The 21359-nt window shown below is 35.8% G+C and overlaps 1 protein-coding gene across 3 annotated transcripts in view; it reads left to right on the forward strand.

Annotated features, from left to right (window-relative positions):
• Window positions 1-13078, forward strand: part of LOC121317490 (general transcription factor 3C polypeptide 2-like) — a 32848-nt gene extending 19770 nt beyond the window's left edge. For 2 of the 3 annotated variants that reach the window (XM_041253486.1, XM_041253487.1), the window contains exons 12-19: window positions 1968-2097; window positions 3898-4042; window positions 5666-5827; window positions 8287-8368; window positions 8710-8838; window positions 9162-9326; window positions 11069-11176; window positions 12662-13078. In XM_041253486.1, coding sequence (XP_041109420.1) covers window positions 1968-2097; window positions 3898-4042; window positions 5666-5827; window positions 8287-8368; window positions 8710-8838; window positions 9162-9326; window positions 11069-11176; window positions 12662-12892 — 1152 coding nt within the window. In that variant the 3' untranslated portion in view covers window positions 12893-13078. The remainder of the gene's footprint in view (window positions 1-1967; window positions 2098-3897; window positions 4043-5665; window positions 5828-8286; window positions 8369-8709; window positions 8839-9161; window positions 9327-11068; window positions 11177-12661) is intronic. The other variant, XM_041253488.1, reaches the window with a different exon arrangement.
• The last annotated feature ends 8281 nt before the right edge of the window (window positions 13079-21359 follow it).

The raw sequence follows: 21359 nt of genomic DNA on the forward strand, positions 1-21359 counted from the left end.
AGAGCTGATGTGACTTGCCAGAAAGCTCCAGTTTTGACTCATCTGTCCAAAGGACATTCTCCCAGAGGGATTGTGGCTTGTCAGTATGCATTTTAGCAAATTCCAGTCTGCCTTTTTTATGTTTTTCTTTCAAAAGTGGAGTCCTCCTGGGTCTTCTTCCATGGAGCCCACTTTCGCTCAAAAAGCGATGAATGGTGCGATCAGAAACTGATGTACCTTCACCTTGGAGTTTTGCTTGTATCTCTTTGACAGTTATCCTTGGTACTTTTTCTACCATTCGCACTATCCTTCTGTTCAATCTGGGGTCGATTTTCCTCTTGCGGCCGCGCCCAGGGAGGTTGCCTACAGTTCCATGGACCTTAAACTTAATAATATTTGCAACTGTTGTCACAGGAACATCAAGCTGCTTGGAGATTTCTTGTAGCCTTTACCTTTATCATGCTTGTCTATTATTTTCTTTCTGATCTCCTCGGACAACTCTCTCTTTTGCTTTCTATGGTCCATGTTCAGTGTGGTGCACACAATGATACCAAACAGCACAGTGACTACTTTTCTCCATTTAAATAAGCTGAATGACTGATTACAAGATTGGAGACATGTGTGATACTAATTAAAGAAACTAATTAGTTTGAAATATCACTATAATCCAATTATTTATTATCTTTTCTAAGGGGTACCAACAAATGTGTCCAGGCCATTTTAGAATATCTTTGTAGAATAAGCAGTAATTCATCTCTTTTCACAGCTTCTTTGCTTTATTCTATGACATACCAAAGGCATGCAAGTATACATGATAAAATAGCTTTTAATTTCATCACTTTTCAGGAGGAATGAAGCATTATTTCAATGAGCTATAAGGGTACCAACAAATTTCAGCATCTCTGTATACTCTCACGTTCACAGTCTTGAGTTAAAAAAAAAGAAAGCAGGAAAAGTCAATTTTCTAACGAGGTGTAGCAGTGGTGAATAAGCATTCATAATGCTTATAAAACAGTCACTCGGAACTGAAACCTCTGTTGCAATGCTAACCCCACTTAGTGACGTTTTATGTTTGTGTACTCCCTCTGTGCAAAGTTTATTTTTACTGAAACGAGTTGAATCTTTCAAGTAAGTGTAAAGTAATTTACAAAAAATATGCAGATATTTGTACCAGGTTGCGACCCACCACGACAAAAGAAAAAAAAGACTGAAGTTGTTATTAGCAGAGAGGGCCGGCTGTAGTAACGAGGTAAAAAAATAGGCCATGTTTTATTAAACATTTTATAACTAATAAATAAACAATCACCATAATAAACATTATCCTAGTATGTTGCTTAAAACTTTATAACACAATATTTTCATAGTAAAGTTGAGTTCTTACATATAAAAAAAAACAGTAACTCGTTTAAAGTTTGGGACTCACTGTATGTAGTAGCTTGGTGTTTTCTGCATTATCGTCAGCATATTAAGTGATTGGAAGCTGAAATTTATTTTTTAAAACACCCTTTTCTTATACCAATACAGTACTATGGTAACATTTTAATAGCAAAACTGTATTTGTCTTATGTACCAGTATTGAAATTGTGGGGAAACCAGAGCATTTCCACAAATATATATTTATTCTCGTTCCTAGTATAGAAAATTAGATGAACCATCATTGTCACACATACTAGTGTGTTTGCACACAGAGGTAATATAGCTTATACAAGGCTTCATTGGGCATGTGCCGGTACATTTCAGAGCACATGTGAGGGTTCATGCGGAAGTCATGTTTTTTGGCTCAGAAGAGATGCTTGAGAACAGTGATTTTGGACATAGCAGTGTGGCATTATACAGATGTTTGGTAGCATAGGGATTATTATACAAACACCAAATACATTCAGAACAGCAAGGTAGGGTAGTTTTTATGTTTTATCTTTCATGTAGTGCTGATGTACCCTTTAAACCATGAAGCACTTTGTCATTATTTTTGCCCTTCCTATCTGTAGGTACAATGCACTGTTGTCCTGGAGGTGGGATCGATACAGGCCAACAGTAACTCCCAGTGTGGACAGTGCTTCTGTCTAGATTGGATACCGGTGGAAGACCACAAGTTTCTGGCAGCTGGCTTCTATGATGGTATCTTTTTTTATGGCTGTGTCTGTCCATCTATTACTGTAAAGCTTATGGGCTGTAAGGATCTTAACAGCATTGTATTGTTTATGTCAACAGTTTTAAAATGTGGCCTCCTTTGCTTGTGATTATCTTTATCTTGTAATTATCAAGTCAGTTGAACAGTTTAATTAGTATTCACCATAAGACATCTTCAAATTACTTTGTTGTCACTTTACCTAAAGGCAGCATAGACTCCCTAAGCCAAGAATAGAAGGTAATGTAGAGCAGTTCTTGCTGTATAATCCCATGTTTGGCTGTCTTAAAGTTTGTGGGGGAGGTGGAGGGGAGCACACTAATTCAGGAGACCTGCAGACCAATGTTGAGGTTCTGCCTTCCAGTAATTGTTTAAATTAGTATGCTGGATTTAGTTATATAAAGCAGTTTTGAAGACTTAAAGTTAACATGAATGAATGAATAGCTAAAAGTTAGCTTAAAGTTAACATGCATGAATAGATGATATTAAAACATTGATGTGAAAGGTTTGTTAGCTTCAATGCACTAAAAGCTTCCTAAGATGCCCTTCGCATTGAGAAGAAATGGCATTCGATCGGAGAAGATTTTGTTTTGCCTGCAGCAATAGATATTTGCAATACAATCTTTTGAGGAGGAATACAGTAAGAACATGGGAAGTAATTCTCCTGGTGACAGTACCATCTCATGGAGGATCGATGATATGGCATGTGACATTGCAGATCAGTTAATGGAGAAACTGCACATGAATGAATGAATGGCATGCAATGTCTATTTTCATAATTTCAGTTTAATTGAATCTCCTGCTACTACATTAAAAAAGAAAAATAAATAATGAACAACAGAAATGAATTTGCCACTGAAACCCCCTAGAGCAGCATTTTTCAGCTGGGGGTCAGCGGCCATGTTATTGCGAGTCCGAGAAGCAAGTTCACAAAAAATAAAAGAACACATTTTTTAACATAAAATGACTGTGGATAGCAAAACACTGCGCTATTTTTTCTGTTTAATTGATTAAATAATAATAAAAATGAACTGAAGCGAAAAGGAAAAATATGTTAAGAACTTAAGCATAAATACCATGCACTGTTTCAGGAAGCGATCAAGTTTAAAGGTCAAAGGGCTGTTGGCGGGGATACAGCATTCGTGCCATGCACTATACTGATTAGGCAGCAACCGGTGGCTTACAAAAATTAGAAGTTCAATATTGACCATGGATCGATTTTTGATCAAGCGAAAAAGTTTATCTGCGCAACAGGAAGAGAATACAAAGGTAAAGCATCAGAAAAAAGGTGAAGTGAAACGAGTATTTGAAATTTGGTTTTATCCTTGCAAAACATGTTGGCCCTGAAGGAGAACAGCTACCTCAATGTGTTATTTGTTCAGCTGTGCTGTCTTTAAGCATGATTTGTCAGTTCCCTCACTCCTTTGTGTACTTGTTTATAAGTATGTCATCTAATAATAAAGTTGATGAATTCCCATATTAATGCAAACCAATGGACACATACGCTGCTGTTTCAAAATGAGGGGTTTCTGCTGCATTGATTTCACTTTTAATCTACACACCTGACAGAATTACCTGTCATTTTAAACACAGTTCCAATTTTAAATGTAGAAAACCATGCCATGTCACATGTTTTTTTAAAATTGGTTATTGACTTTCTGTAGCAAGGAAAATAACGTATCATAAAAACAAGTAAGAGTGCACTGCACAATTGTTTTAATGTAATATAACCCCTGTTGTAGACCTCTGTTATGTGATCTTGTTTTTAAATGTGCTTTCTTCATTATAAGGTACGGTAGCCTTATGGGACCTAACTACCAAATCACTGCTGCAGCGTGTCTGTCAAACCAGTGGATCTGTTACTCTATACCCCTACCACAGCTTCGTAGCCCATGACCATGCTGTTCGTGTTATCACCTGGTGCAAAGCCAGCAGGTAATGGGACTTCAGGCTTAGCCTTGGTGTGTGTGTGTGCATGCTTGCGTGTGTGTGTGTGTGTTTTCATCCATAACAGAAGTTCACACCTGACAACTTCTGTGTGGCGTTCATCATTGCAAAAGATCAGATTGTTATTTGCATATGAAAAAAAAAACAGGTTGCCAGGTTGCAGACTTCCATTTTGCTGTGTTCGTCCAGAATACATAATCGGCATAGCCTTTAACTGTAAAACCATTGACCTTTCCTAAGAAACCAGCATGTCTCCTCACTGAAGTTGCAGGAGAAAACATTAGAATGCATCATTTAGAAAATGACACCTAATGACACAAGCAGTGGGCTGGAAAGCAGTACAGTATGTATTGTTTCTCGTCTACTCTGTCAGATTTGCTGCGGATGGAGAAACCAGAGACAAATACAGACTTTTAGTTATTTTTTTTAAAAGAATCAGTGCAGTGAATCAAAAACAAGTAAGCAGATGGGTCCTCAGCTAGCGGAGAAAGTAAATAAAAAAGTAGATTTTTTACAGATGATTTACAGTAAACATTGCCATATGTTTGAAAGTTATTCCTAACTGCTGCGAGTAGCTTCAGCTGTAACTTTTTTGTGTTTGTGCCCTGTATACCATAAACCATATAGTGCATAAAGAGATGAAAAAAACATAATCTTAAAGGCGGGTTGTAGCCGTGTTAAGCAAAGCCGAGGCCAGTTAACACATTTTAAAGCATATTTATTTAAATGTCCTCTTAATAAACTTACCTATGGATTTCCATTACATATCGCTGTGAACACATTTATTTCCACTAAAAAATATTCTGATGTAATAAACAAAAGTATTGGTCAAATGATATTTTAGAATATATCAAGCTGTATCCCCACCCCTCCAATCTGGAAAATATGCATATTTCCAATAAAGGTTTTAGGGCAAATTAGAACTAACAAGGTACTTTGTCTAAACAGCTTGCAAGAAATGGTCATTTTGGTTGCTATTTTTACACCTGCAGTTGGTACAAATGTTGAAGCCATCATCTTTTTCTTCAGTAAAATGTGTAAGCTACTGACAAAGCCTGTGTATCCCATATGAAACAGATCAGGAAAAAAGCATTAAGTGACTTCAATTTCTAGTGATTAAAATCAAAGTGATTTTAGAGAGCCAGTAAATCTAAAAACGTGTTTACTTATAACAAAAAATCTTACACTCTTCTTGTGTCCCCTATGTAAAAGCTGTTTCACTGAATTTCAAAAGCCCCCACTTTATTTGGAACCTGTCAGAATCAAACAGCATTCACACATTTTATTGTTTATAGCACATTAAATAAATATTTATAAACACAATCCAAGAAATGTGTTTTTTTAATCATCCGTTAAAATCAGTGTTTTCCATAATCCCACTGTTTTCCATTGTGTGTTCTATCTGTGCAATACCCTACATACTATAAACATTCAAATGAATGCTGGTAAGACTGATTGAAAATTACTTGTATCAAATTAGTATAGTTAGGCTGTGTGAATCTTAAATACATTTTAAATTAATCTTTGTTTCTTAAGTGATTGACTGGTAGTGATGACCTCATTGAACTTCCACTGAATTAACTTACCTCCTTTTAATTTTCAACGCTTCAGTGATTTTATACTCACGGCTAGCGAGGACAGAAAGTTGAAGTTCTGGGATCTCAGGAGGACTTATGAGCCAGTCAATGTCATTAAACGCTACCTCAGTACAGAGGTGTCATGGCAGCTGCATTGGTGTGGAATTTCTGTGGCACAGGAAAACTGCTACGTTGCGTAAGTCACTTTTTCTCCCCTTTCTCTAGCAGCATTCCAGCTGAATAAACACCATTAAAAGGAATGTTTACGTATCAGTATTAATATAATATATTTTTTTTCTATTGTCTCTGTAATGCATGCATCTTGATTGGATAGGAATCCCATTACTATCTGCAAATGTTTTGGTTTCTAGGCAATGGAGACAAAATATGAAAGATATTCACTGTGTTTTATCCATTTTTTTCTGACATCCTGACACAGATACACTTCTAACTTTTTAAAGTCTGTTTCAAAGCTCTTTTCAAAATGGCCGCTCTAGCGCACTGATAGTGTAAGCATTATTGCCCACATTGTCAGACAGGAAACAATAACAATTCATGATGTGGTACGGAACAGAAAAGCCAGAGCACTTATGATGTGTTTTTTTTTTTTTTTTTTTTTTTAATGGCTCTTCCTGCAGTGATTTAGAGGACAGATCTCAAGCCCCAGTGTAATAGAGCAACCATTTTGGAGAGCTTTGAAACTGATTTTAATATTGTAAGTGTAAAAAGTTGTCAGGATGTTAAGAATGAAAAGAAAAATGACAGGTACATTATGTAAACAGTCATAGCAACACGTGGTGATGATAACGCTGTATCTTTCGGAGTGCCGCTACTGACTCTTTTTAAACATTTATCAGTGGGCACAAGAAATGTGGCATCCAGTTATAAACAGAAATCAGTTACCTGTTTTTCTGGGAGAAAGGTATGGAGATTGTCGTCAGGAGAGGATTCAGGTAGCTTTTTGTCACTCGCATTCTCAAGTGTTGGTCTTGTACTGTTATATCTTACCTAATTGCTTGTGTGTAGATGTGAACTTTGTGATCTCTGCTTACACCTTGTTTTCCTAACAATATCTAAAAACTGTCAATTTCTTGGCGTGAGTTACAAAGTTGTTCCAGACACAGAACATACACAAGGTCAAATGTACCCCAGTTTATCAATTCATTGCTTGAGGAGAAAAAAAACTGTTGATAACCACACACCTTGCTGCTATGCTCAGCACAGTGTTCTCTTCTCAAGAGAGCTCACAATATTTGTTTGACCTTCATTGACCCCTATAATGTTATTACGCACATAGGTACCATCAGATACCTGCAGCACAATGTGAGTTTTATATATGTACAGTACTAATTTTTAAGAAAAGTTCCTTTTATTAATTTGTTTGTTTTCTATATTATTTACCTGACCCCTCTAACACAAATAAATAAATAGTTAAAGGTTTATTTAGTTTATATTTACTTTACATTGTGATGTTAGTTACACAAGTGATTACAAAAAACTTATTACAATTAGCCTAAAGAAATGATCTCTGAATATCCCTGTATATTCCTGTTAGGCTTTACCATGGCCATTGTCTTACCTTGGATATTGGTTGATGTGTTAGTGAAGATAATTCACATGTTGAAAATGTGTCACTACACCTACACATCGTGGTGTTCTGCTACAACATCAGTTTCCCCTTTGTCCTTAATTTTGATGGTATCTCTGTTTGCAAAACCTTTAAAAAAAAATGTATATATATAATCTATCCTTCCATACTATTGACATGTTTCTCATGGATCCCATGCAGGAACTGATAACTCTGTTCCACTGTACAACTGAGCTGGCTCTGTGCGACCCTGGCTCAGTTTAGGGGGAGCCTGGCTGTTTTCTCGTTGCAGAACCCGAGCTGTACAACTGACATCACACACAATTAATATCTCGAGACACATGTAAATGATGCAGTATTAAGAGGCACTGTATTTGTGTTGAGAATGGCAGATCCAGAGGTTACAGTTGTGTTTCTCTTTGCTTTTGTTGTTCATATATTACAGAATACAATTGAAATGCAACAACAGGTTGATTTCGCAAAGAGGAGAAGAGTATTTCTCGGAGAGAGCAGTAATTTGCGTCTGTTGGCAAGATACTCTGCTTTAGACATCGTATGACATTGTTCATCTTCCTCAAGAGTATTGACAAAAATCACTAACCCCACCCCTGGCCGTGCTCAACTCAGAAACAGATTCGGATGTGTTGTAAGGCCAGAGTTTCATGGTTTGATTTCTGGCTCGGCTCGACAAATAGCCAGTGGAAAAATAACCATACCGCCAGGGCATGGGTATGAGGGATAACTATGTACAGAGCGATTGTAACAGTAGATCATTTTCTTCAAAGTGGAAATCCAAGATAGAGTGTACTTCATGACAAATATGAAGATTGCACAGGTGATACTATAGTTGGTGCAGTGAACTAATTAGCTTCCTGTAATATGAAGTTAATAACAAATGTTAATTTAGAAATAGTGTACAACCTACCTATATTTAAAATACTAATGAAAGAAAATGTCTTTTATGTGCGAAAAAATGTATTTGTGACAAACTGTGGTAAAATCAAGAATAAAAAAAGACAGCTCAGTATGATGTTTGTGATGTCAACTGTGTGTATACTTGTTCACAGGTTTGGGCTCAATGGAATCCATTATATTGATGCTGGATACATAGGATATAAACCATATTTTGTTGCCCCCAGGAGAGGAACGGTATTGTTGTAATGTACTGTCATTCTTGAAAAATATTAAGAATTTATAGTAGGAGTATCTGTTAACAATTACAAGGTTATCAACTATCAAGAACCTCAGTTAGTGTACTGCACGTAATTGGTGAAAGGCTGCTAATTTCACCAATTATGTTCAGATGCATGTGTTTTTTATTGTAAGTTAATTAGCCAATTAATTATAGTGTTATCCAGTCTTGTATATAAAGTATATATTGACTAAAGTCTGTGAGGTATTCATTTCTTGACTACTAAATCCTATGTAGAGAGTCTTAATAAAGTTCTGAGTCATGCACTAGATGATTTGAATATTTGACTTTTTTTCAGAGTATATCAGGCTCTGATTGGCTCAATACTTGTATCACAGGAGATAGCACTGGGGATGTCATAATGATGTTGCTTGCTGACATGACAGCCAACCCGAACAACATCAAGCGACCAAGTGACCACAGATTTGTATGTGCAGATTTGTATCTACTTGTATGTTTTTTTTGTTTGTTTGTTTTTTTAAATTTTAGGGTTTTCTCAGTTTTATTTGAAAATACTTATCTAATGTTTAATTATTTGTTTTCCCTTCAAATTATGAAAAGGCAAAGATTGTCCTTAACGCATAGGCGTCAGACTTTCTCTATGATCTTTGCAATTACCAATAAACTATTTACAATAAAACTGAATAGATTTAAAACAACCTGTAAAATAAATCTTTACTCCTTCTCATCCATCTTTAACATAATTTATTATGGAGGTCTAATGACCGTTACATAGTGTTCTTTCACCAGCAGCCTGTTTACAGAACCCAGCTTGTTCAGTTGGATGCTGCTGCTAGTAGGCCTTTCGATGCAGAGGGAAGCACTGAGACAACTGACAGAAACCCTGTTTGTGAACCGCGGTCATACAGCGAGGCAATGAAGAAGTTCTACCTCCTATTCGAAGATACCGATCTGGTGAGTAAGAGATTGTATGTTCTTCGTGAGAAGTTTCACACAACCCTCCATTTTATCTTTTGAATTATGAATTGAATTATGACTCCAGTAGTTCTGTTTGACATGGCTCTATTAAAGGAAATAATTGCAGTGTGAACATGGTTGGAATAAGTGCTGCCTAATTAAATAAGAGCAAAAGTAAATAAACAGAATAAACGGTCAGGTTTAACAATACATATATGGAATCAAAAAATAAGAATTTGCTTTTATAAAACTATACATGCGAAAAACATTTCCATAATTTATCTTTTACATTTCTATGTTTAACTACTATATCTTGATGCAATAATGCTGTGTATTTGATAGAAGAAAGTAAATGGCAATTAGTGTCTTATAGAAATATGCTGCTGTTTATCAGTCATGGGACCTTATCCAGGTGTAAAACATAGGTGTGTTGTGTAGGACGTGCTTTTCTGATTAAAAAAGACACAGCTCTTTTGAGCATGTGAATCACTGATCAAGTGACGATGCAATACAGTAACTCTTACAAAAGTAGCTATCTCCTATTTTTAACAGTTTTAATGGCATGTAAGTACGCAAACATTATCCCAGCTGCAATATGAATGATTTTCAGACCCTGTAGCAGGAATGATCATGTATTTGAGTTTTTGCTTGGCATTATGCAAATTGTTGTCCTGAGTAACAGCATGTGAAGTGATGTATTTGAAGTAAATTGTGTCTAGTATTGTGCATGAACTATCATAAGAAAAATCAAACTCATCTGAGCTTTTAAAGAACTGGCAGTATTAAAGTCTTGCATCGAATCCAAATGTAGTTAATACACAAAACTAAAAATTATAATTTGTGCCTCTCTTGCAAAAATAACAAGTCACTGTTATTGTTTCCTATTATAAATAACCACAGGCTGGCTGTGCAGGGTGCTATTCCTCCCTCTACAGCATCTTGTTTTAGTTATTATGTTTTTACATGGTCTGTGGGTTTGAAGCTCTCTGCAGAGACGCTGTCAGTCAGAGATAAATCTCTTCTTCAACACCTGAAAACCACACTGCCTTCTTTCCCTGACATCATTAGCCATTACATGCTATAAGGAAGTAGGAGAACGCCACTGAATTTATTAGGTTAGTTATCTCCAAGACACACCTGAGTGAACAGCCGGGATGCTTCTAGAAAAAGACGGGTATTAAGTATAGAAAAATAAAAATAGTGAGGGCGAGATTGGGTGAATACGCAGAGTTAGCAGTGGATAATGACTAATAGTCTTCAAGCTTATGTGTTGATTAAGTGCCTTATCCTTCATTAATTTAAAAGTTAATCTCTCCTGCCCTGGGTCTGCCATCTGCTGTCATGTGTTCCGCTCTAGTGACTTTCCCATTGACTTCTGCTGGCTGGAGTGCAGCAGGCGTGGCTCTTCCACACTGTCAGCACAACCATTTCCTTTAGCGCCCTCCAGCCTCGCTAGCAAAATCCTGGCTGCAGCATCATGTATCTCAGATATAACTGTGGCTGGAAGAAGGCAATAAGGCAGTCCTAATTGGTTTCTCAGTCCATTTGCGTTTTCTTTAAATATGGACATTTTCTTTTCTTCATTAATGTCACCCTATGGAATTCATTCTTTGTTCATTCTGGGCATATGTAGAAATGTTTTATGATGGAAAAAGCTGCCTGAGATCATAATCAGCAGTCTTCACAGATTGTTGTGATTTGATTTACTTATTTGTTTATTTGTTTACATGTATTTATAGAGGTCATTTAAAAACGCCGCTAAGCGAGAGTCAATGAAACAAATGTATGCCACAGAAGCAAAGGGTTCACTGTCTCCTGATAGGATGCCTCTCGACTCCATACACAAGGTGAGGTCCTGCTACATTACTGTTTTTAACCTTTACTATCTCCTTCGCGTGTTGCAAATCCTCAAGAGGAGGATTGTTTTTAGAAGTTGATAAAGTACCATGTGTCAACCTTATCATTTAAATTAATGTGACAAAATTGTATTACTTATTCATAGAGCAAGTTCTGATTTCCTTGGGGGGGGGGGGGGGGGGGGGGTTGAGTATTCCTTTGTAATCAAGCCATTCAGTTTGCTTTTCACAAGCTGTAATAGAGGAAAGGTTACGAATTAATGGTGACAGGAGATAAGGACAGACAGAAACTAATGGGCTGTCAAATGAAGAAAATGTCACTGTGGGTTCCAGAGATGAAAAGCTTTGCAATAAAAAAAGGAGATCATTTACAGAGATAGTGCTCTAGGGACTGCACGGAGGCCCAGGGGATGAATACAGAACCCAGCTTTGACCAGGTGCTACCCATACTATTAAATACATAGTTTTTTTTCTTATACTAGTAAGTGACTGTTTCCATTTGATATCATCCTAAACTAAAATTAATAAATCTATAAGAAGTTGTTTACCTAAGCTTTTATCTTCATAGAATGCTACAATAGTAGGCTAATATATTTGAAGTCCATAGACAGAATTTTATTTTTAAAGATTGATTTTTTGTTTTGTTTTTACCTGGTGCCCCATATTAACAGATATTTATCTGTCCATGACATGAGCCATTCTATAAAATATTATCACTGTCACACTTCTATCAAGCCAAAACTTTTTAAGGAACAAATCTCACATTAGTATAGACACATTACCGGTGGAACACAAACGTACCATTTTCACAGAATGGTCTCTAATACAAACATTATAGTTCAAGATGCATCATATATACAATTTGCATCTGTCCTGACATAATTTACATTCAAAGGTTCTGAAGAGATTATTACGTTTTTAATTGTAGGTATTCTTATAATAGTAACATGAACAATCAGTATTTAAACCTGGGCCTCTTACAGAAGCATACCAATCAAAGCAAATAGTTTTTACGTATTGATCTCTGTGCCTGGCTCAGATCAATAAGATGGTCTCTTTGTATCAGAATATAACCTTTGGATTTTGATTCTGGTCAGCCATTGTATTGCTTTGTAGCTACAGGAGAAACCAATCTAAAATCTCTGTTAATTTAGGACACACACCAGGTTTTATGACAAAACATGGAAATCCAAAAAAATGAATCAGTGTCATTTAATTTACTGAGCATAATTTAAAAATAAATAAATAAAATAAAATAAAGAAATAGTTTGTAATTGTTCCATCTATTATTCATTTGAAGCTAGACACTTGAATCGCACACATACTGGTCGTTAATTGAGTGTAGACTAATTGTTTTATTGGTTAATAAGACTATGGCATTTCAGACTTACTACTTCCATTCTATCTTTTGAACAAAAGTCATAGAATTACATGAAATGTCATGCCTTTTTAAACCTGTTGTCTGACAACCTTTAGGTCCGGTTCAATCCCAATCTTGATGCTCATGGCTGGCTACTGTCAGGTGGGCAGTCGGGCATAGTCCGAGCACACAGCCTCCGAGGATTGAACAGCCCCATCACCAGCAAGCTCATCAGGGAGAGCCAGGCTCAGTTCAATGCCATGTACCAGCCTCAAGGAGCTACAGCCAATGAGGCAATCATGAAAACTGTCACCCACAGTATGGAAACCATTGTAGAGGTGCTGTGAGAGGAGTTGAAGGAAGGGCTGTAGATGCACATGGTCCCTCCTTTACCACCACCCCAGGGTCATAAAAATAACGACTGTTCAACTTCCACAATTTAATAATTGTAGGTATTACTAATGGTGGTCAATTGAAATCTATCCATAATGAAATCTTCCCCAAGATATTTAAATAATTTAGCCCCCCCCCCCCCCCCCCCCTCTCTCTCTCTCTCTCTCTCTCTCTCTCTCTCTCTCTCTTCTCCTCTCTCTCTATATATATTATGTCTATATATATATATATGTATATATATATATATATATAAAATAAATCCGGAACTGGGTACCCACCGTGAAAAATCCACATGTATTTTTTTTTTTTTTTGAAATCACATTTATTTTTTTTAAATCACATATATTAATGTTTTAAGTGCATGATACATATTAAATACTATATAGTACACATACATTTAGTAACTTCAGATATGTGGATTTGTGCAACCTTGTTCTGTACTGGAAACATTGAAATAATAATAATAATAATAATAATAATAATAATAATAATAATAATAATAATAATAATAATAAGTAGAACTGCCAGGCATTTGTACAGCTTCCAAGCTCAGTACCAGTTGGAAATTTCGGCAAGCTGTAGCATTGCAGGACAAGTGTCAGCAACAGATCAGTTTTATGGAGCATTTTCAATTCAAAATACTGCATTAATTTATTATCTCACAATGCTTTATAACTTTAAACACCATAGTAACCATAACCCTATCTGCACACTGTAAGGAGTTATAAACTAATCTTACATTTAACCTTAAGGAGAGGTCAGAGGTCACGATCAAGGTAATTTTTGAATCTATCATATATGGGTTCCTAAATGTGTTATATAGTAACCATAACCCTATGTGCACTTTGTATGGGGTTATAAGCTAGTTTTACATTTGACCGAAGATTTTGAAAAGATTTTAAAAAATGCGTCAGGTTGCCATATTGGTTTATGCACAAAAACTTTTTGAAAAAGTTAATTATATTGAAACGGATGATGTTTGTCAATGTTGGAGTCAATCAAATAAACCATTTTTCAACAGAAGCTGGTTTAAATTTAAGAAGAAAATTTAGGTTTGGTGGCCGTCTTGTTTTACAAAAGGACACCATTTTCCCTATTTGAATTCCATTGTCCCCAGGATGATTCCTACCAATTTGAGTTAGTTGTAAGCGGTTTTCAAACAGAAGCAGTTTGAATACAGTTATGTTAAATGCACTTCATACTGTGGGATTCTTTGCAACATCTGTTGGACATATTCTGGTGGTGGTGTTGTTAATATTGTACTTGTACTGATTCAGGGCGTGCTAAACTGGCCATTTACAAGACCAGGAAGCATAAGATGAGCGGGGAAGGTCTCTTTGACTGCGGGGCCATGTTCAGGGCCCTTGTCCGTTCTCGGATTCTTTTAGAGCACGCCCACGCGGACTCTGCTGGCGACATGGCATCGTTTGTCGACCAGTGGACTCTAGGGGGGCGTGCTACGTACCACTTCCCCGTTTTCGTTGAACATTTAATTTACAGTCCTTTTTTGACCGGTTTTCATTGAATTAGTTAAGGTCCGTCCTTTTTATCACCCCCAAGGGTGCTAATTTGAATTTTTTTCCAGCTGTCTTTGGACAGCTGGTGTAGTCCTGGCAAACGGGCCTTAAATAGGACTGATTCAGTTGGAACACAGAGTAGTTTACCCAAAACAAAAGTATAGGCAAGGAGAATATCTTAATGCTTCTTGTCTTTCTTTCACTTTTCCTGTGTATCTGTTTTTAGCACGTCCAATTTGTTTTATCATTATTGTTCACCAGTCTCTGGCAAACACAACAGTCCAAAACAAAACTTAAAGGTGCAATCCTCCAAATCCGAACTGATAAATAAAAGTAAATATTTCAGTCTTAGAATTTGCAAACTCTGCCAAGGAAATATTTCAGTTAAAGGAGGAAGCACTAGCACTTTAACGTGCTACACAAATGTTTTTATTTAATCCAAAACAAAATAGGTGCACGTTTCGTAAGTGTGCGAGTAATGTTCTTCTCATACTGATTTAATTTTGTACTTTGCACCTTACGCATTTAGGAGTGCATAGGCTTTGTCTTAGTAAATCTACTTATTTATTTATTTATTTATTTTTTCGGTTTTCTAGGGTATACTGCTCACAATACTTTATTTATTTGTTTATTTATTTTTAAATAAAAGTTACTTATTTTATCTTTTTGGTAAGAAACTACATCTGCACAATAACTGTAGATAAAGCATTCGGTATTGGAAGACACAGTAATTATTATTAATGATCACAGAGTTATCACTGACATAAACCAACAGTATGCTATTATGTTGTTTTCTTTCCGATTTAGTTCCTGAGAAGAATAGTCGCCGTAGTTATTATTATTGAGGTGTACTTCCCACTAATGCAAAGCATGTTTTAACTTTGTCTTTATTACACTGACCAGAGACCCATGCTTACAAGTAAATTGTCATATTTCCCGTGTCAGATAATTTAAAACCTGATGGGTACCCGGGTTTTCGGGTACCTGTGATGAGATAGATAGATATCTATCTATCTATCTATCTATCTATCTATCTATCTATCTATCTATCTATCTATCTATCTATATATATATATATATATATATATATATATATATATCCAATTTAAATGAAATATGATAAACAAATAAAATAAATAATACAAAAAAAACTTGAAAATATTCTGCTCCGTAATACTTTTTTTAAGACTAAATGAAACTTAATCCACACACTTACCATCTGACAAAAATGGTGCTGTTTTGATTTCTTTACTTGAGTTGCTGCAGCTTTTTTTGCAGTTAAAAACCTGCTTTTAGGTATGTTTTGTTATGTGTGTGTTTCTGTGATATGGTCTTCTGTGGTATGTTTTTTTGTTGTTTTTTTTTTAACATACACTGTTTTATATTAAAAGGGGTGTCCAGTAAATGTTGCTTTTGAAACACAGAGATCATACTCTGGAGGTTGAAAAAATTCTTTGAGCCTACCTATTTCGTATAAGATGGATTTAGGAAGTGAATGTAATGGATGAGAAATACTTTTCTAGATGATTTTAAAAACCTTCAGTGATTTGCAGGTTCTTTACTCGTGCTGTACAACACTGTCACCCTCCATGTGTTCCGACTGTGACCAAATGCTTTATTTTTAATGCACTTCTTCATTCTTCCACAGTAATATTGGCTTTTAATATTTAAATGCTGCAATATGTTCTGTGATAGATACATATGACCAAAAAAAACATTGCTTACCAGAAATATTGCTTATAAGGCAAAGCCTAACACACAATTCAGATATCCAACGTACAACGTTTTTTTTTCAATAAAATGTATTGAGGAACAAATTGCCTGTCACTGTAATCTTTTTAAAAGTATTTATAATACATGTTAAAGTGGTGATAGCTAATGAAAATATAATGTAAATGATACTTGTTGTACAGTAAAGACACGCAGAGGGTGGGGTAGTATCTTGTACAATTCTATGATTAAATAAAGTGGTCAGTTTGCATCCCTAACTTAAAACTAGTATGTTACGTAGGGAAAAGTATGCCATTGGCTTCTTAGCCTGTTTGTCACCAGAGGAAGAAACTGGTTGGTGAATGACAGATAAAGGTGTTGAATGGGTTGGAAACGACCTAAATGCAAGACGTAAGAAGTGTTTCCACAGGTGCACACACAGTGGCTCTCAAAAGTATTCACCCCCACTGGACTTTTCCACATTTTATTGTGTTACAACATGGAATCAAAATGGATTTAATTAGAAGTTTTGCCACTGATCAACACAAAAAAAGTCCATAATGTCAAAGTGAAAAATAAAATCTACAAATTGTTCTAAATTAATTACAAATACAAAACAGAAAATAATTGATTTGCATAAGTATTCACCCCCTTGAGTCAATATTTGGTAGAGGCACCTTTGGCAGCAATTATAGCCATGAGTCTATTTGGATAAGTCTCTACCAGCTTTGCACATCTGGACAGTGCATTTTTTGCCCATTCTTCTTTGCAAAATTGCTTAAGTTCCTTCAAGTTGGATGGGGACCTTTGGTGAACGGCAATTATCAACTATTTCCACTTATTCTCAATTGGATTGAGGTCCGGGCTTTGACTGGGCCACTCCAGGACATTGACCTTTTTGTTTTTAAGCCACTCCAGTGTGGCTTTGGCTGTATGTTTGGGGTCATTGCCCTGCTGGAAGATGAATCTTCTCCCAAGTCCCAGATCTGCTGCAGACTTCAGCAGGTTTTCCACCAGGATTTCTCTGTACTTAGCTGCATCCATTTTGCCCTCAGTCTTCACAAGCTTTCCAGGTTTGACACAGAGAAGCATCCCCATAGCATGATGCTGCCACCACCATGTTTCATGGTAGGGATGGTGTTCTCAGGATGCAAACATAGCGTTGAGACCAAAAAGCTCTATTTTGGTCTCATCAGACCATAGAACCTTCTTCCACTTGGTCTCAGTCTCCCACATGCCTTCTGGCAAACTAGCTGAGATTTGATGTGAGTTTTTTTCAACAATGGCTTTCTTTTTGCCACTCTCCCAAAAGGCCAGTTTGTGAAGCACCCAGGCTATTGTTGCCATTGAAGACGGCCTGATCTAGACAGATTCACAGTTGTGCCATATTCTCTCCATTTCTTAATAATGGACTTCACTGTGCTCCGGGGGATATTCAGTGCCTTGGAAATGTTCTTATATCCTACCCCTGATTGATGCTTTTGAAGAACCTTATTCCGGATTTGCTTTGAATGTTCCTTCGTCTTCATGATGTAGTTTTTGTTAGGAAATATACTAACCAACTGTGGGACCTCCCAGAGGCAGGTGTATTTAACCTGAAATCATGTGAAACACCTTAATTGCACACAGGTGGACTCCATTCAACTAATTATGTGACCTCTAAAGACAATTGGTTGCACAAGAGCTTATTTAGGTGTGTCATAGTAAAGGGGGTGAATACTTATGCAATTAATTAATTTAGAACAATTTGTAGATTTTATTTTTCACTTTGACATAATGGACTTTTTTTTTGTGTTGATCAGTGGCAACAACTCCTAATTAAATCCATTTTGATTCCATGTTGTAACACAATAAAATGTGGAAAAGTCCAAGAGGGGTGAATACTTTTGAGAGCCACTGTATGAGACCTGTATAAAGAATGGGGGTGCATGATGGTTAAGAGCTATAGAATCCCTTCATTGGCTATAACCACTTTAATGGAAGCAATGTACACTTTGCTCATACTGAGCAAAGGTTTTGTGTTTTTGTATTTTTACTGTTGTTTTAAATAAGTATGAATTTAAACTTTTTATAATGTTATCATTTCAACCTGGTGTAATATAAACATAACTTTTTTTTTTAAATGGCTCTTGTATTTTTAAATGCACGATGCAACTCCGACGCCATCCTGTATTTAAAAACGTAATTAACTGAGTTGTACTAGACTAACTCTTGAGCATATCAGCTTATATTCCATTATTTATTAATTTTTGTAATGGTTTTGTCCATTGTGAGTTGCTGGGTTTAATTTTTCAATAAAGTTTTAGTCGCAGTTTGAATTTTATTTGTAAACTTTTTTAAATGTTATTTTTTGGGACAGCGCCTGAATCCACAAGGGATGTTGCATTTGTATTGTTACCTTCTTTTAGTTTCACAGTTCTTTGAAAACAGATGATTGCCCTTCTAATATTGGGCTTTAAAAAACGTGCTTAAAGTTGCTTTTGGATTATAAATGCACACAAGTACTTTTAATTAACTTTTGTAACATTTTATTCCAATTTTCAAAAAACAGCACAAAGCATATACACTGTAAATATTAAGACACATATTTGTACCAGTGAATATTCTTATTTACGTATATATCCCACAAACCAGTAATACACTGAAAAGACAGGCTAGAGTATTTACTTCTTTTTTTTACAATTTTGTCAAAGTACAACACAAAAGAAAGTTACAGGCATCACACCAATTCATAGAACAAATATGAACCACCTATTTCACATGCATTATGGTTTCTGTGATGTACAGGATTTTCTTCAGGTTTTTTTTTTTAGAAACAATAAGGACCTTTGCCCTTTTTTGGTCAGGGAGATATAATGACAAACCACTGGGTTATGTTTTCCTTTTAACAAGTGTCATCTTTGTGTCCCACCTTCCACTTTACAAAAAAACTGGGACCATGAGGCATTATATGAAATGTGAGTGTGTTGGAATCACACATATTGCAGAAGGAGGGTGTTACAATCTGCATCAATTGCATGGAGAACACAACCTTAACTATTGAAGCAGACAACTATCAAAGTCATTACTGAATTAGATGTTGCTAGAACTACACACAAGGCAATTGCTAGAACAGTTACCGTAAGTTGCCTAGTGTTGCATCTTCCTTAGTCAAACAGTAGCTAAGGTGCTATATTGCTGAGCACTAATGCAGTGTATAAAATGGAGTTCTACCAAAATATGCAGGACCAGAGTTTTTTCCTATGGTAACATTAAATCAATCTACATATATGTGTTTAAATATAAGGACTTACATAATGTTACCAAAGGGATTTGAAACTTTTGCTAATGCAGTTATGTTTAAGGGTATTTATGTCTGTAATTTTAAATTCTCCATAAAACAAATATGGCACTAAACGGAATCTTCCCCCTTGGTGTATTTTGAAAATTAGACAAATGTCACGAGTCTTGCTCACTTACGTGTGCCACATTGATCATACTGAGAAAATACATGTAAATGAGCAACACTTTCTTATGGCCGTTGGTCAGTGTTAATCGAAGGTTTCTGTTTCTGTTGGTTACGTTCAGACATGTTGACAGATACAGTGTAGCACATACATAATACAACTGACGAATACAGTACAGCACATAGATAATACAACTGACAAATACAGTACAGCACATACATAATAGTACAGTTTAGGAATGTCCTGCGAAGTTTACAAACTTGAAACCTTTTACCTTCATTTACACAATACATGTAAAGTCACTGACATTATAAAGGTAAACTTTAACTTTATCAAATACTTATCTTTGTGGCCTTTTTAATATATATATATACACACACACACACACACACACACACACACACACACACACACACACACAGAATAATTGTTTCAACAGATCTTGTGAATTATGTTGCTGGTATAGCACCAGTGGAGGCTCCCTAGAGCAGGCAAGGGAGACAGTGCCTCCTCAAAATGTCAGCAAAAAGAAAAAATGTATAATATATACTGTAAAGCCATAAATATTTGTCAAATCACACCCATAAAACCTATTTTGCTCCAGAAATGTTGGTGACCTGTTGCAATATACCAAGTATGTACTGTTAGTGGAATTTGATATATGTGGCAAAAATGTTTGCAGTTTTTTTTTTTTTTTTTTTTTAAACGTAAAAATGGCTTTACAGTAATAAAAGGCTTGCAAATATTTATGGCTTATATATATATATATATATATATATATATATATATATATATATATAGTGCTGGGATGAACACAGGATTTTCATGTTTGGATATTCGCTCATAATTTAAATATTCGTTCGGATATTTGTTCGTTTTCAAAAAGTAATAAAAGCCATTATATTGCTCAGAACACAGGCAGAGATATCATACCAGCAGGGACAGGGGGCGTGGCCATGGCCCCTGTGTGTGCGCCTTTATGTTTACACAAGACCATAAAATACGTAATACGTTAAAGTAAATAAATCTCTCAGGAGTAAAAAATACGTTGTGCGGGCATAACTTTACCCCAGTGAATTAACTACAAAACAAAGGATGCAAAAAAGCAGTTCAAGTCAAACGTTGTTTTGTTTATTCCGGAAATAAGTAATACATAAAATTGACACCGCATTCAGTCCTTGCATTGCCGTTTCTTCAAAGTAAACAGTGGCCGTAGACATAAAGTATTAACATGCGGCTTACTTGTGCCTTTTTGTAGCTGAACAAGCAAAGAAAACTGTAATTTAACTTTAAACACTTCAAATAAACATACACGGAAATGGCGTTGTAAAATTACAGGAAACTCGCCGTTTTGGTTCTCGTTTATTACATTCCACATAACAGAAAGTCGCAACCAAAAATACATAATATACAAAATCTATATAGAAATCACTACACAGTATTTCCAGCAAGTTGGGCACTGTTTAAGCGAGGCAGTTCGGAATGACGTGCATGCCTTTTTCTGTCCCATGAGATTCTGATCTCTGAAGCAGCACAAAGCATTTTTGACGCAAATGGCCATCCATAGAGATCAGGTGCGTGCATAATCTGGTTTTACTTTTTATAGACTTTCAAAAGCTCTGTGTTGATCCAGCTCTGTGTTGATCCAGCGTTTATATATATATATATATATATATATATATATATATATATATATATATATATATATATATATATATAGTTATATATCTGTGTGTGTGTGTGTGGAC

This window comes from Polyodon spathula, chromosome 6 (assembly GCF_017654505.1).
Source record: "Polyodon spathula isolate WHYD16114869_AA chromosome 6, ASM1765450v1, whole genome shotgun sequence".
In the NCBI taxonomy this organism is placed as follows: domain Eukaryota; kingdom Metazoa; phylum Chordata; class Actinopteri; order Acipenseriformes; family Polyodontidae; genus Polyodon; species Polyodon spathula.